Genomic DNA, 13,813 nt, shown 5'->3' with positions numbered 1-13,813 from the left:
CATTTTCAATGCCCTGGCTGAGGGAAGGAGGTTCTCACCCAAGATTTGACGGTACATGGCCCCGTCCATCGTCCTTTGATGCGGTGAAGTTGTCCTGTCCCCTTAGCAGAAAAACACCCCCAAAGCATAATGTTTCCATCTCCATGTTTGACGGTGGGGATGGTGTTCTTGGGGTCATAGGCAGCATTCCTCCTCCTCCAAACACAGCGAGTTGAGTTGATGCCAAAGAGCTCCATTTTGGTCTCATCTGACCACAACACTTTCACCCAGTTGTCCTCTGAATCATTCAGATGTTCATTGGCAAACTTCAGACGGGCATGTATATGTGCTTTCTTGAGCAGGGGGACCTTGCGGGCACTGCAGGATTTCAGTCCTTCATGGCGTAGTGTGTTACCAATTGTTTTCTTGGTGACTATGGTCCCAGCTGCCTTGAGATCATTGACAATATCCTCCTTTGTAGTTCTGGGCTGATTCCTCACCGTTCTCATGATCATTGCAACTCCACGAGGTGAGATCTTGCATGGAGCTCCAGGCCGAGGAGATTGACAGTTCTTTTGTGTTTCTTCCGTTTGCGAATAATCGCACCAACTGTTGTCACCTTGTAATAACAGGGTTTTTCCCCTTTTTTTCTGGCAACAAAACTGAAACCTTTTTACAAGGATTCATGTCTGCATTACACAATGCCTGCAGTCAAAATGCAAACAAAAAAACATACTGTGATAATATATGCAATGTCTTTGAAACTGATTGGTTCACACCAAGGGACGGCTTTATTTTGAGCCTCGACCCAATTGGTGCTCGACCAGATGACGCCAAAAGGCGTACAGCTCAAAGGCAATGCACTATCAAAGTAATGAGGGCTCGGGGTGAGCATTTACATCATTTGACCTCCTTTGCCAGTACCAAAATGTAATAACAGGGTTTTTCCCCTTTTTTCTGACAACAAAACTGAAACCTTTGGTGTGGACCAATCAGTTTCAAAGACAATGCATATATTATCATAGTATTTTTTTTGCATTTTGACTGCAGGTATTGTGGCTAGTGCAGATATGAATCCTCGTAAAAAGGTTTCAGTTTTGTTGCCAGAAAAAAGGGGAAAAACCCTATTATTAGATTTTGGAACTGGCAAAGGAGGTCTAATGATGTTGTCACCTTCTCACCAAGCTGCTTGGCAATGGTCTTGTAACCCATTCCAGCCTCGTGTAGGTCTACAATCTTGTCCCTGACATCCTTGGAGAGCTCTTTGGTCTTGGCCATGGTGGAGAGTTTGGAATCTGATTGATTGATTGCTTCTGTGGACAGGTGTCTTTTATACAGGTAACAAGCTGAGATTAGGAGCACTCCCTTTAAGAGTGTGCTCCTAATCTCAGCTCGTTACCTGTATAAAAGACACCTCGGAGTCAGAAATCTCTCTGATTGAGAGGGGGTCAAATACTTATTTCCCTCATTAAAATGCAAATCAATTTATAACATTTATGAGATGCGTTTTTCTGGATCTTTTTGTTGTTATTCTGTCTCTCACTGTTCAAATAAACCTACCATTAAAATTCTAGACTGATCATTTCTTTGTCAGTGGGCAAACGTACAAAATCAGCAGGGGATCAAATACTTTTTTTCCCTCACTCTATGTTAAACTTCTTTCGCACCGTACGTGCGTTGGGGGGGGGGGTAGGACAACAATCGAAACGCAAAAAGTTTAAATGCTCTGCCCAACGCCGGCCGGTCATTAACCTGCGTGGTTTTCTTTGGGGGGGGGGGAGGGGGGGGCGCCCATTCTCACTTACAAAACCAGGGGAGGGGGAAATACGCCCTCCCCTGGTTTTTAGCCGCCTCACCGAGGAGACCCTCTAAAACGGAGCTTCCCTGCTAGTGGAATTTTGATTCGAGGAGGATGAGGAGGGGGAGTGGGAGTGGGGGTGGCGGGTGGGTAGCGGCGGGGGGGGGGAGATGGAGACCCTTTAATCGAGCACCGGGCTGATCTGGGTCGGTTATTTTTTCCCTCTGCTGCCGATTGCCGAGGAGTGGCGGTGGCGGCGGAGGTCAAGTGACAGCCACGCTCGTGGCACGGCCGCTCCTCCTCGTGACTTCTGGCACGAGCGTCACCTCCGTGTTTCGTTTGGCAGGCCTCATATGTGCGATGCTGACGGTGGCGCAGATGTTAACTCCCTCGCCTGGTAAACGGGAGGTCGTGGGTTCGACCCCTGACCTTTGATGCCTGCTGTATATTTGGAGTTTGTGTGCCTTTCTCCCCCGTGGTCGTGTTGATTTTTCTCCGGGTCCTCCGGTTTTTCCCTCCACGTGATGAGCCACTTCGTTGAGCTATCATTTGCGGCCAGGTCGCTTCTGAAAAAGCGCTACATGGCTCAGTGAGCTTTACCTGGTAAAATAGCAATAGTAAAAAAAAATAGTTTCGTTACCCAGTGTGCCCGTGGCCAGCCCCGGCACCACCACCCCGCACACACACGCGCGCGTGTGTGCGCGTGTGCGGGGAGCGGGAGTGCAGCGGTTAGCACGCTGTGCTACGAACCTGGCGACCCAAGTTCGCCGTCATTGGTAAAGATTATCTGAACTGGTCCTGGGCCTCCCTTAGGTCGACTCGGACTCAAAAAAGTACGTGGTGCAGTGTGTAAACATCGCCAATGGGGAGACAAATGCGGTCCGGCCGTGGTGCTGGCCACCCACCCCCGTTGTGTGCCATGCCGACCTGTCTGTAAAGGCTAAACGGGGGGGATCTGTGTCTTCGTGCCACTGTCTGAGTCTCGGTGAGTTGCCGCCTTCTCACCGCGCGTATCCTCGTGCCAAGCTCGATGCGCGAGCTCTCTCCTAGGCCCCACGGCAGACGTGGCCTCTCGAGCGGACTAAATGAATCGGCTGAGGAATCGTGGCGATTTAAATGCCCCAGCTGCTACATGGCAATATTTATATTCGGGATTCAAGTTTTCAACCGGTTAAAAGGGGAATCGTTTTCTCGTTTGAGGAACACGTTTAATTTAGGTTCGGTTTTGGCTCGTGAACTTTAGCAGTTGCCCGCGTTTTTTGATGGCCGTTTTTGTTTTCGATAACTCAATGGGACTCGTCCGTCTGTGTGTCCCCGTGTGTGTCTCCCCGTGTGTCCACGTTTCCGTGTGTGTGTTTCCACGTGTGTTCGTGTGCCCGTGTGTCTCCCCGTGTGTGTTCGTGTGCCCGTGTGCGCGTGTCTCCCCGTGTGTGTTCGTGTGCCCGTGTGCGCGTGTCTCCCCGTGTGTGTTCGTGTGCCCGTGTGCGTGTGTCTCCCCGTGTGTCCGCCTCCGTTGCGCAGTCGCGCCTGCCGGCTCAGCAGATCACCTTGCCCGGACATCGCACGCATTTTATTTTATATTTATTTAACCCTCCCCCACCCTCCCCGCGACTTTGCTCTCTCTTCTTCACCTGCTCCAACCCCTCGGAATGTTTCATTAGTGCCACGACGAGCTGTTTGGCCGGGATGCCTGCCTCAAAGCCGCCCGCCCGTTCTGGCCCGGGGGTTTGTTCCGAGTGAGCGACAGGACACCGGGAGGCTGCCGCTACCGCTTGCGCTTTCGACGCGTCTGCGTGTCTGTCTGTGCGTGCGTGTGTGTGTGCGTGTGTGTGCGTCTGCGTGTCTGTCTGTGTGTGCGTGTGTGTGCGTATGTGTGTCTGTCTGTGCGTGTGTGTGTGTGTGTGCGTGTGGTGTGCGTCTGCGTGTCTGTGCGTGTGTGCGTGTGTGTGTGTGCGTGTGTGTGTCTGTCTGTGTGTGCGTGTGTGTGCGTATGTGTGTCTGTCTGTGCGTGTGTGTGTGTCGTGTGTGTGCGTGTGTGCGCGTCTGCGTGTCTGTCTGTGTGTGCGTGTGTGTGTCTGTCTGTGTGTGTGTGCGTGTGCGTGTGTGTGCGTGTGTGCGCGTCTGCGTGTCTGTGTGTGCGTGTGTGTGCGTGTGTGTGCGTCTGCGTGTCTGTCCGTGCGTGTGTCTGCGTGTGTGTGCGTCTGCGTGTCTGTCTGTGTGTGCGTGTGTGTGCGTGTGTGTGCGTCTGCGTGTCTATCTGTGCGTGTGTGCGTGTGTGTGCGTGTATGTGCATCTGCGTGTCTGTGTGTGTGTGTGCGTTGCGGTGAGTGCTCGCGTAGCGGTTAGCACGCCACTTTACGAACCTGGCAGAGGCCCCGGGTTCGATTCCCGCTCATGGCCAACACCGGTGACGATGATCTTATTCGGTCCTGGGCCTCCCCTAGGTCGACTCAGCCTCAATAGAGTACCTGGTGCATGGTGTGTAAACATCGCCACTGGGAGACAAAGGCGGCCGGGCGTGATGCTGGCCACCCACCCCCCTCGTGTGCCGTGCCGGCCTTTATCGGTGCTCGCTTCCAGCAATTTTGTGTTTTTTGCCCGGTGCGTGACTTTGTACCCGAGTCGCACAAATTCAGACCGGAGTCGCGGCGGTTTGTCGCGCTGCGCTGACGTTTCGGGACCACAGGTTCGATTCCCAGTCGTGTGCGTGCGTCGAGATTGAAATCTGACCCTGACACTCAAAGCGTGTGCACACACGAGTGCACACGCACTCGCACGCACGCACGCACGCGCGCAAACGCACGCGCACTTGTGTGCACACGCAGAAGATGGGAAGCGAAATCGCAGGTTGTTTGCACGCGGCGTGGAGTTCAGTTGGCGGCCACGCACAACGTAGTGGCCGGTGATGACCGAAGCTTGTTTGGACCTTCGTTTAGATCAACTCAGCCTTGAGTGAGCCCACTGGTGCCGAGTGTGAACATCGGCACTAGGCAGACAAAGAGGCACGAGGCACCAATGCCTACCTCGGAACTGCCGTGCCAAGCCGGCATTCATCGCAGTAGACAAAGGTCCCCCGTATAGCGTTAACAGACTGTTGGGGCAAGTGCTGTTTGCACCTATGAAGGCAAGGCATGGCACACGAGGAGGTGGGTGACCAGCACCACGTGCGACCACTTTTGTCTCCTCAGTGACATCGTTTACACATCACACCATCTGAGGCAGAGTCGACCTTAGGGGAGGCCCAAGACCGGTCCAGATAATCGTCGCTGGTGTTTGGTGGCCGTGAGCCGGTATCGAACTCGAGTCGCCGGATTCGTAGCCGCAGCGTAGCTATCTGCTGCCCCACCGCCGCTCCCCACAGCAGGTGCTGGCTATAACAACATGGGGTGTGCAGGTTCATTGGATTTCCAGGTTTCACTGCACGTGCAGGAGACCGCAAGGGTATGTGCCTGTCACAATGTGTGTGCATGCGTCCGTCAATGTAATGTTTGTGCAGATGCGTATGGAAGCGCGTGTGTGTGCATACGCGCGTAGCGGTTAGCGTGGTGCGCTATGAGCCCGACAGAGACCTGAGTTCGATTCCCACTCACGACCAACACCGGTGACACATATGTGAACCGGTCCTGGACCTCCCTAAATTGACTCGGCCTCAAATGAGTGCCTGGTGCGGTGTGTAAACATCGGCAATGGGAGACAAAGGCGGCCGGGCGTGGTGCTGGTAAACCCACCCCCTCGTGTTGTGCCGGCCTTCATAGGTGCTACTCGCTAACAGCACTTGCCTGAACAGTGATCTAAGGCTATACGGGGGATCTTTGTCTTCGTCTTGTCTGCACGCGTGTGTTTGAGTCTGTGGGGAGCAGAAGTGTAGCGGTTAGCACTACGCTGCGCTACGAACCTGGTCACCCGAGTTCGATTCCCGCTCACGGCCAACACCGGTGACGATTATCTGAACCAGTCCTGGGCCTCCCCCAGGTCGACTCAGCCTCAAATGAGTTCCTGGTGTGGTGTGGACACATCACCACTGGGAAGAAAAAGGCGGCCGGGCGTGGTGCTGTTCACCCACCCCCTCGTGTAGTATGCCGGCCTACATAGGTGCTACTCGCTAACAGCACTTGCCCCAACAGTCTGTTCAGGCTACACTGAGGATCTTTGTCTTTGACGCACTGCGGAGGGACCAGTGGGTGGGGGTGAGTGACAGTTTGCGCCCAGGCACCGCAGGCAGTCGTCACTCTTCCCGCTGTTTAAACTCTGACCAGGCGGGCAGGGGGGCGGGTGGTGTCCGTGCCTCTCGCAGTGGGGTTCTTGATGGCCATGCCGGAGACACTGAACCAGTGCCGGATTAAGCTAGTTCGGGGCCTGTAGCATGTGTTGTTATAAAGGAGCCCTAAATAAAAAAAACGTAAATATTAACACGTACATTTTTTACTTGCATAGTAAAGTAATTGTATTTTTTCACTTGCTATACATCCAGATAATACGACACATCACTAACCTTAAACACCCAGTCGTTGATAAAAGTTGAAGGCGGTATAGTACTATAGTAATAGAGCAAGTGCAGAATCACTGAACCGGAATTGATAGGCTGAAAGCATTTAGCGCGGGGCATTATGTCGCTACTTTTGCTACCAGGATAATCCGGCACTGCACTGAACCACAGCGCCTACACTGACTTTCTACCAGCGCACAATGTCTACATCTCTCTTCCCCATTCCACTCATTTTTTCCCCCTCCGTTGAGAGTTGCGGACGATGTAATCAAAGGACGAAGCATCGAGCAGGGAAGGCGTTTGCGACCGACGGCAGGGTGGCGGTGGGATATTAAAACGGTGACATTTCACGTGCGTTGTTTTCTGTCGTAAAACGAGTGCGCGCGTCTGGCTGCCGTTTCTCTGTCTCCTCCTTCGCAGTGACATCTTCGACGCGATGTTCCCTGTGACCCACATCGCCGGCGAGACGGTCATACGGCAAGGTAACGACCGCAGACGCGTACTCTTCACTTCCCCCCCCCCCCCCCCCTTTCTTTTCCTTCTTCTCTCCCGACCATCGTCATCAAACTTGTTTCCACGGTCGGCCGTATCGCTCTCTCGTCCTCTCTCCGCCACGGCCGCATCCTCGATCCACGTGCTGCCCTCTGTTTCTCGCGTTGACAATGGAGACGACGGACAGACTAAAACTCTGATGCGGCGGTTCTCACAGTTCGACGGGACGAGCGATGCTCTCTCGGTAAGCTCCTTCCTTGGGGACGGCCGCGGCGATGTTGCGAAGGAGAGAGGAGCATCGCTCGCCACGTCTCGTCAAGGAGCGTGAACCGTTGTCACGTGAACTCGAGTCACCCTCGCAGCGGTGGCTTTTGGCTAAGCACCGAACAAAAGCGGTCACCACATTGCGCGCATGCAGATGCACTTCTCTCTCTCTCTCTGTCCCTTCTCCTGGTGTCCAATCTCGTTTTCGGTTCTTCTCCCTCCTTGCACCCCTCCACTGGAATCAACTTCCCTTGTACATTGAGCAGCACTGCACCATAGACTCAGCACTGCCCATAGACTCAGCACTGCACCATAGACTCAGCACTGCACCATAGACTCAGCACTGCCCATGAACTCAACACTGCACCATAGACTCAGCACTGCCCATAGACTCAACACTGCACCATAGACTCAACACTGCACCATAGACTCAACACTGCCCATAGACTCAACACTGCCCATGGACTCAACACTGCCCATAAACTCAGCACTGCCCATAGACTCAGCACTGTCCATAGACTCAGCACTGCCCATAGACTCAGAACTGCCCATATACTCAACACTGCCCATATACTCAGCACTGCCCATAGACTCAACACTACCCATAGACTCAGCACTGCCCATATACTCAACACTGCCCATGGACTCAACACTGCACCATAGACTCAGCACTGCCCATAGACTCAGCACTGCCCATAAACTCAGCACTGCCCATAGACTCAGCACCGCCCATAAACTCAGCACTGCACCATAGACTCAGCACTGCCCATAGACTCAGCACCGCCCATAAACTCAGCATTGCCCATAGACTCAGCACTACCCATAGACTCAGCACTGTCCATAAACTCAGCACTGCCCATAGACTCAGCACTGCCCATAGACTCAGCACTGCCCATAGACTCAGCACTGCCCATAGACTCACCACTCCCCCATAGACTCACCACTCCCCCATAGACTCAACACTGCCTCTGTCCATGGAGCAGTCCCTCTCCTTAACCTTCCGGTCCTGAATTAAAGCCTCGCCTCTTCTCCATCGCCCATTCTCTTCCTCTTCCCTCCGCTCGCCCCTCCACTCCTTCCCGTCCCTCCACCCCCCTTTTCGTGATCCCCAAGTACCCCTCTATCTCTGTCGCCGATTCCTCAATCCTTGTAGCACGCCCCTGCCATCTACACCATTCCATTCTGTCTCACCGTTTTGTAAGCTCCGTCATAGAGCGCCTTGAGTGACGGCGCTCTATATAGGTTATATAAATGTCATTTATATAAATTACATTAACATTAAGGGGCCACCGTCTTGGCTTTGGCGTGGGAGCTGCGTAGACCCAAACAAATCGTGCCCCTCCCCCCCCATTCAACTGACCGGTGTGGTGCAGAATCAGTATCATGTCCAGTATGCAGTGCTGTGGTCAAACAACCGCCCCCGCCCCCCCACTCCCCCGTCGCCCCCCTTCATGAGCACAACCGCTGTGAGAAATGGCCACGGGGGCTTGAGGAGGCCTTCATCCAGCAGTGGATCGATGATGGTGATTCAAAAATGATACGTGTCATTGTGTCATTGCGTGTCTCCAGCGAGCGACTGGCACCAGCCGAGCACTGCCATTGGATGATTTTGCTCGCTGTCCAGGTCAGGTCGTGGCCTCAAAAAAAACAAAAAGTCGAATTTTTCAAATGGGAATCTTGTTGTTGGTAACCGATTTTTTGTTGTTGATTAATTGCTCGTGCTTGTACTAAGTTCTGAATGCAGTCACAAACATCTACTGTATCAAGAAATGAGCCAACGAAACGAACGCGCTCTGGGCACCGTTGCGTGCGGACGCAGGAACCGCCGCTGCACGCGCCGTGGAAGCGAAGAGAGAAAATAGAATTTGACCCGACGAAGCGCCGCACCGCTACAAACCGATCTAATGCCCAACTAATAACGATTACCTAATTCACACCCATGCACTCATTATCACGCACTGGCCGAGCAGCTGCTGCATCTGGCGGAGGGTAGAAAGCCTGACGGGTCAAGGTGTGTCATGGCATCAACAGCCACGTGGCCATGATGACGTCTCGTTCTTGACCTCAGTCAACCAGAAGGGAAGGAGGCGATGGCGGCATCATCGGATTTGGCCGCTGAAAACAGCTCGATTCGAGCCGCTCACGGCTAAAAAACCGCGGGCCACAAAACGGCTGGGTCCTGGCACCGAGGATGCAAAACTGCAGCTCGGAACGGCAGCGACACCCCGCCGGCGCGCAGCAGGAACGCGCGCTTCCGGACGCAAGGGGCAGCCCGGTTGTTGGGAGGGGCCTGGAGTGCTGCGCAGAGGCTCAGGAGCTGCGTTCTTGATTCTGCCGTCTCCGAGGGAGGCCACAGATGCAAACAGAGGCAGTGTCTCACTCATCGCCCATTCGCCCGCCCGCCCGCCCGCCCGCCCGCCTGCCCGCTGGGCATTCAGCGCAAATTGAAAGGGAATTTGAGGAAAGTAAACACTGCTCCCAAACGAGACGCTTAGGACGAGGACATCGGTTGGATCCCTACCGCAGTCGCGTGGCCGATTTGAATCTTTCACCTTGGCTTCCTCGTTGCTCAGAGACGAAGTCTACGGTGCCCCTCTGCACAGCTCGCCTAAGATGGCAGTCCCAGGCTAGTGATGGAAATTCCACATTTCTCAGGCGCGGTGATAGTCTGCCTATAGGATTACCACTGGTGACCCTTTCATGCAAAAATTACATCCGTTTGCAAATCTACTGCTGGATGATGGCCTCCACTGTATGTAATGCTAGTTCAAGGGGATTGTTTGACCATACTTCACCATGCTGGTCAATGTGGGTTGATGAAAGTGGAGGGGAGGGGGGGAGGGGAGGTCGCGGCATGCCCCCCGGAACCGGTTAAGATATCACTTGCCGCTGATGTTAACCATGGATATATATAAATACAAAGATCTCCCGTGTAGCCTTAACATACTGTTGGGGCAAGTGCTGTTAGCGAGCACCTATGAAGGCTCGCACAGCACACGAGGGGGTGGGTGGCCAGCAACACGCCCGGCCGCCTTTGTCTCCCCAGTGGCGATGTTTGCATGCCGCACCAGGTGCTCATTTGAGACTGAGTCGACCTAGGGGAGGCCCAGGCCCGGTTCAAATAATCGTCACCGGTGTTGGCCATGAGCAGGTAGTGCAGTGCGCTAACGGCTCCACTACCGCTCCCCACATTGTTTGACCATACTTTTTTACGTATAATATATATACACACAAACTCACATATACTTGCCTCTCAGTCCGACCCCGGCTGGGAGAGCTCTCTTAGCCGCGTGCGGGTTACCCACACGGGACCTGCGTGACTCCCAACACGGCCGCTAAAAGCCCCGCTAAGAGTGGCGCTGGATCGACGCGCATGGGGTGAGGGTCGGGGTTAGCGCCGGGGCCGGGGGTTGGGAGGCGAGGGCGGGCAGAGGGGGGTCGGGGGGGGGGGTAACGAGCGATTGAGAGCGCACGCCCGGCGGCTGTTGTTTTGAGAGCTCCCCTGGGTGGACTGAATTTGAGATGTAAATGACCCGGGCTCTTGGTGGTGGTGCCGTGCGGTGGCAGTTGGGAGGCAGTTGTGGTTGTGGTGTGGTTTGGGTAGGGTGGGAGTGGGGGGGGCAGTTGGGGGGGGCAGTTGGGGGGCAGTTGTGGTTGTGGTGTCGTTTGGGTGGGGTGGAGTGGGGGGGGGGGGCAGTTGGGGTGGCAGTTGGGAGGCAGTTGTGGTTGTGGTGTGGTTTGGGTGGGGTGGGGGCGGGCAGTTGGGGGGCAGCTGTGGTGTAGTTTGGGTGGGGTGGGAGGGGGGCAGTTGGGGTCCAGTTGGGGGGCAGCTGCGATGTGCTTTAGGGGGGCAGTTGGAAGGCATTTGTGGTTAGGTGGTGGAGATAGTTGAGGGCAGTTGTGTGATAGGGATAGGAGGTCAGGAGGGTGAGCAGGCCCAAGGAGCAAATAAAGCTGCATTCAAACAGATATCATCGTGAGTCACGATCTATCCACTGCTGCATCGAACACCTCCCGAACCCATTGTCATCGTTCGCGGACCTGCACACGATACATCCGGCGGCCCGCTCGCACGAGCTCATTCCGCTGCTCCATCTCCGCAGTGGACGCTCACTTTTCGAGTGCGTTTCCCTCCTTCGGCTGCCACTCTGCGGTCAGTCTCGACCGCCGGCCAGCGTCCCGCGCGGCGACGCGTCCTGCCCCAAGCCCCACTTGCGTCTTCGGTCTCACGTTGCCGTGATAAATCTCCACCGGGAAGTCTTGACAGTGAGCGGCGCACCACCCCGTCCGTGTCAGGTGTCAGAGAATATCCCCCGTGGACATTTGAAATCAATTCGATAGCTTCTCATTAAACGTTGGGGTGGGGGGGTGGTTTTCCCTTTTGCGTCATCCGCAGAGTCACTTGTCAATCAAACGTGTGGCCAGTTGCCAGTGCAGGAATTTAACCAAACTGGTCGCGCGTTCAAATCCTGGCTAGGGATTGACTCGACCCATTATCCCTCTGGGGTCGGTAAAACGAGTACCGCTTTGCGGGGAAGTCAACAACAGTTCCCGACGACGGATCCGTTGTCTCGCAGCGCCTCGGGGAGAAGTTTTTATTTCCCCCAGTAAAACCCATCGAGCTAACAAGTCATTTTCTTTGTTGTCATTGGAGAAAATAATTTAACAGCCAAATTTGACAAGCCAGCCAGCATTGACCAGGCTTGAGATGCAAAGATACGGATGGGAGTGAGGGGGCGGGGGGGTATGAGTGAAGGGAGGGGGGTGGTGGTAGGGGGTTAGTGGGTGGGTGGGAGTGGAGGGGGGTGGTGTAAGAGATGCATTTTTGACCGAGTAGGGAGACTCTGTCCTTAACAATGGTGGCCTCTGTCACCCGGCACGAGGGGGGGACAGGGGGGGGGCCGTGCCTGTGGCCATCGCACACTGGGAGGTTTCACTGCCGACTGAGCACCTGCCAAGTGGCATGGGGGGGGGGGCAGGGTGGAGGCGGAGGGGGGTGATAGCGGCGGTGGTGGTGGTGAAGTTGCTGCGTGTAGGGAAGCATTTACAGGTGCTCCACAGCAGAACGATGTCGGCTATACTGGGCATCTTTATTTTTTTGTGGTGGTGGTGGTGGCAGTGGCATTATTGGTAATGGTGGCTGTAGTCGTGCTTGCGGTAGATGTCCAGTCGTAGTTTTTTTGTGGCTGGAGTGGTGGCATTGGTGGTGGCAATGATTGCCATGGTAGAATGAACCAGTGGCTGTGGCGGTCACTGTGATCGAGGTGGCGCAATGACTGATAGTAACAATGGTGGTGGTGTCAATGGTGGTGGTTGCGGTCGTGTTGGCAGCGAGCGTGGTGCCGGTAGTGGTGGTAGGGGAGCGGTAGTGTAGTGGTTAGCACGCTGCGCTAGGAACACGGCGACCCGAGTTCAATTCCCGGTGCGATATGTACATGTCGCCACGATGGAGACAAAGGCGGCTGGGCATGGTGCTGGCCACCAAACCTCTTCGTGTGTCATGCCGGCCTTCATAGGTGCTACTCGCGAACAGCACTTGCCCCAACAGTCTGTTAAGGCTATACGGGGGACATTTGTGGGTGGTAGGGAGTGGCGCTGATGGTGGGGGGGGGGGGGGGCTGGTGGGTGTAATGATGGAGATGTTTGAGCTGGGGGGGGGGGAGAGCGGGGGTGGGTGGGAGAGAGGGGGGGCTGGGATGTTCGATGGCCCCTTTGTGCTCTCCCCGCCGCCAACACAACGATATCTTTGTGCAATGTTTATGGGGCAGTGGTGCGTCCCGCCGTTTGTCCGGCTTTACGTTCCGGTGCGCGTGTGACCGTGCGCGAGTCGGCTCATTCAACCCCCCCCCCACCACCACCGCTACCCGCTGTCTACTGCCCCCCCCCCACCTCTTCCTACCAACAGCCCCCACCCTCCCCCAAGTCCTCCTCCTTGGCTGCCATCGCGGCCATCCCTTGATTAATTTTTTCGTCCCTTGTCTTTTTCTTTCTCCGCAGACGACGAAGGGGACAACTTTTACGTCATCGATCACGGCGAGGTTGACGTGAGTCCACTCGGGGGGGGGGGGGGGGGGCGGTGCGGGTCGCGCTGGGGTCGACTATCCCCAACCCCTGACCCCTGACCCGAACTATCGTCCCAACTCTAACCCTAACCTCAACCCTAAACCTAACCCTAACCGCTGACCCTGATCGTAATCCTAAATCTAACCCTCACCTCAGCGATAACCCTAATTACATTCCTAATTATGTAACCCTAAGCAGAACCCTCACTTTAACCCTGACCCTAATCTCAACCCGAACCCTAAACATTCATTCGACTCTGCGTAACCCGATCGCTAACTCTGACCTTAATCAGTATCGTCGTCATCAGCAGCAGCAGCAGCCAAGGCCTATCCACTGCTGGATGACGGCCTCCCCACACTGTCGCTATGCCACACGGCCCTGCGATGCCACGATCCATCCCGCTGGCACGCGTGAGCCGAGCTCGTCGCTTCATCCCTCGGTGACCTTCTCACGGCGTGCGCGCCTCCCTCCGCAGACCGCCATTCCGTCACTAGACTCGTCCGTCCATGAGCGAGATGGACACACCGTCTCCGTTGTAAGCAAAATTAAAACAAAAAAGACTATCTCACACTAGCTCCTAGCGTGAATCCTAGGGTTCTAATCGCGAGGGTTAGTGTTGGAGATAGAACCGTGTTCAGGGCCTTGAGTGTGAGGTTTAGGGTTGGCGTTCGCATAAAGAGGCTGCAGTTGGGTTTGAGAGCAGTCACAAAGTAATTGGAGGTTAGAGTTGG

The 13,813-nt window shown here is 55.0% G+C and overlaps 1 protein-coding gene across 1 annotated transcript in view; it reads left to right on the top strand.

Moving 5' to 3' along the window:
* LOC116956883 (cAMP-dependent protein kinase type I-beta regulatory subunit-like) overlaps positions 1-13,813 on the top strand; it is a 110,028-nt gene that overhangs the window by 33,366 nt on the left and 62,849 nt on the right. The window contains exons 4-5 of the mRNA XM_032978750.2: positions 6,684-6,745; positions 13,017-13,063. Of these exons, the coding sequence (XP_032834641.1) occupies positions 6,684-6,745; positions 13,017-13,063 (109 nt within the window). The remainder of the gene's footprint in view (positions 1-6,683; positions 6,746-13,016; positions 13,064-13,813) is intronic.

The sequence above is a fragment of the Petromyzon marinus genome, chromosome 3 (assembly GCF_048934315.1).
Source record: "Petromyzon marinus isolate PM22_M1 ecotype Great Lakes invasive population chromosome 3, UKy_Petmar_22M1.pri1.0, whole genome shotgun sequence".
NCBI classification, from domain to species: domain Eukaryota; kingdom Metazoa; phylum Chordata; class Hyperoartia; order Petromyzontiformes; family Petromyzontidae; genus Petromyzon; species Petromyzon marinus.
This window is presented reverse-complemented; position numbering and strand designations above follow the sequence as displayed.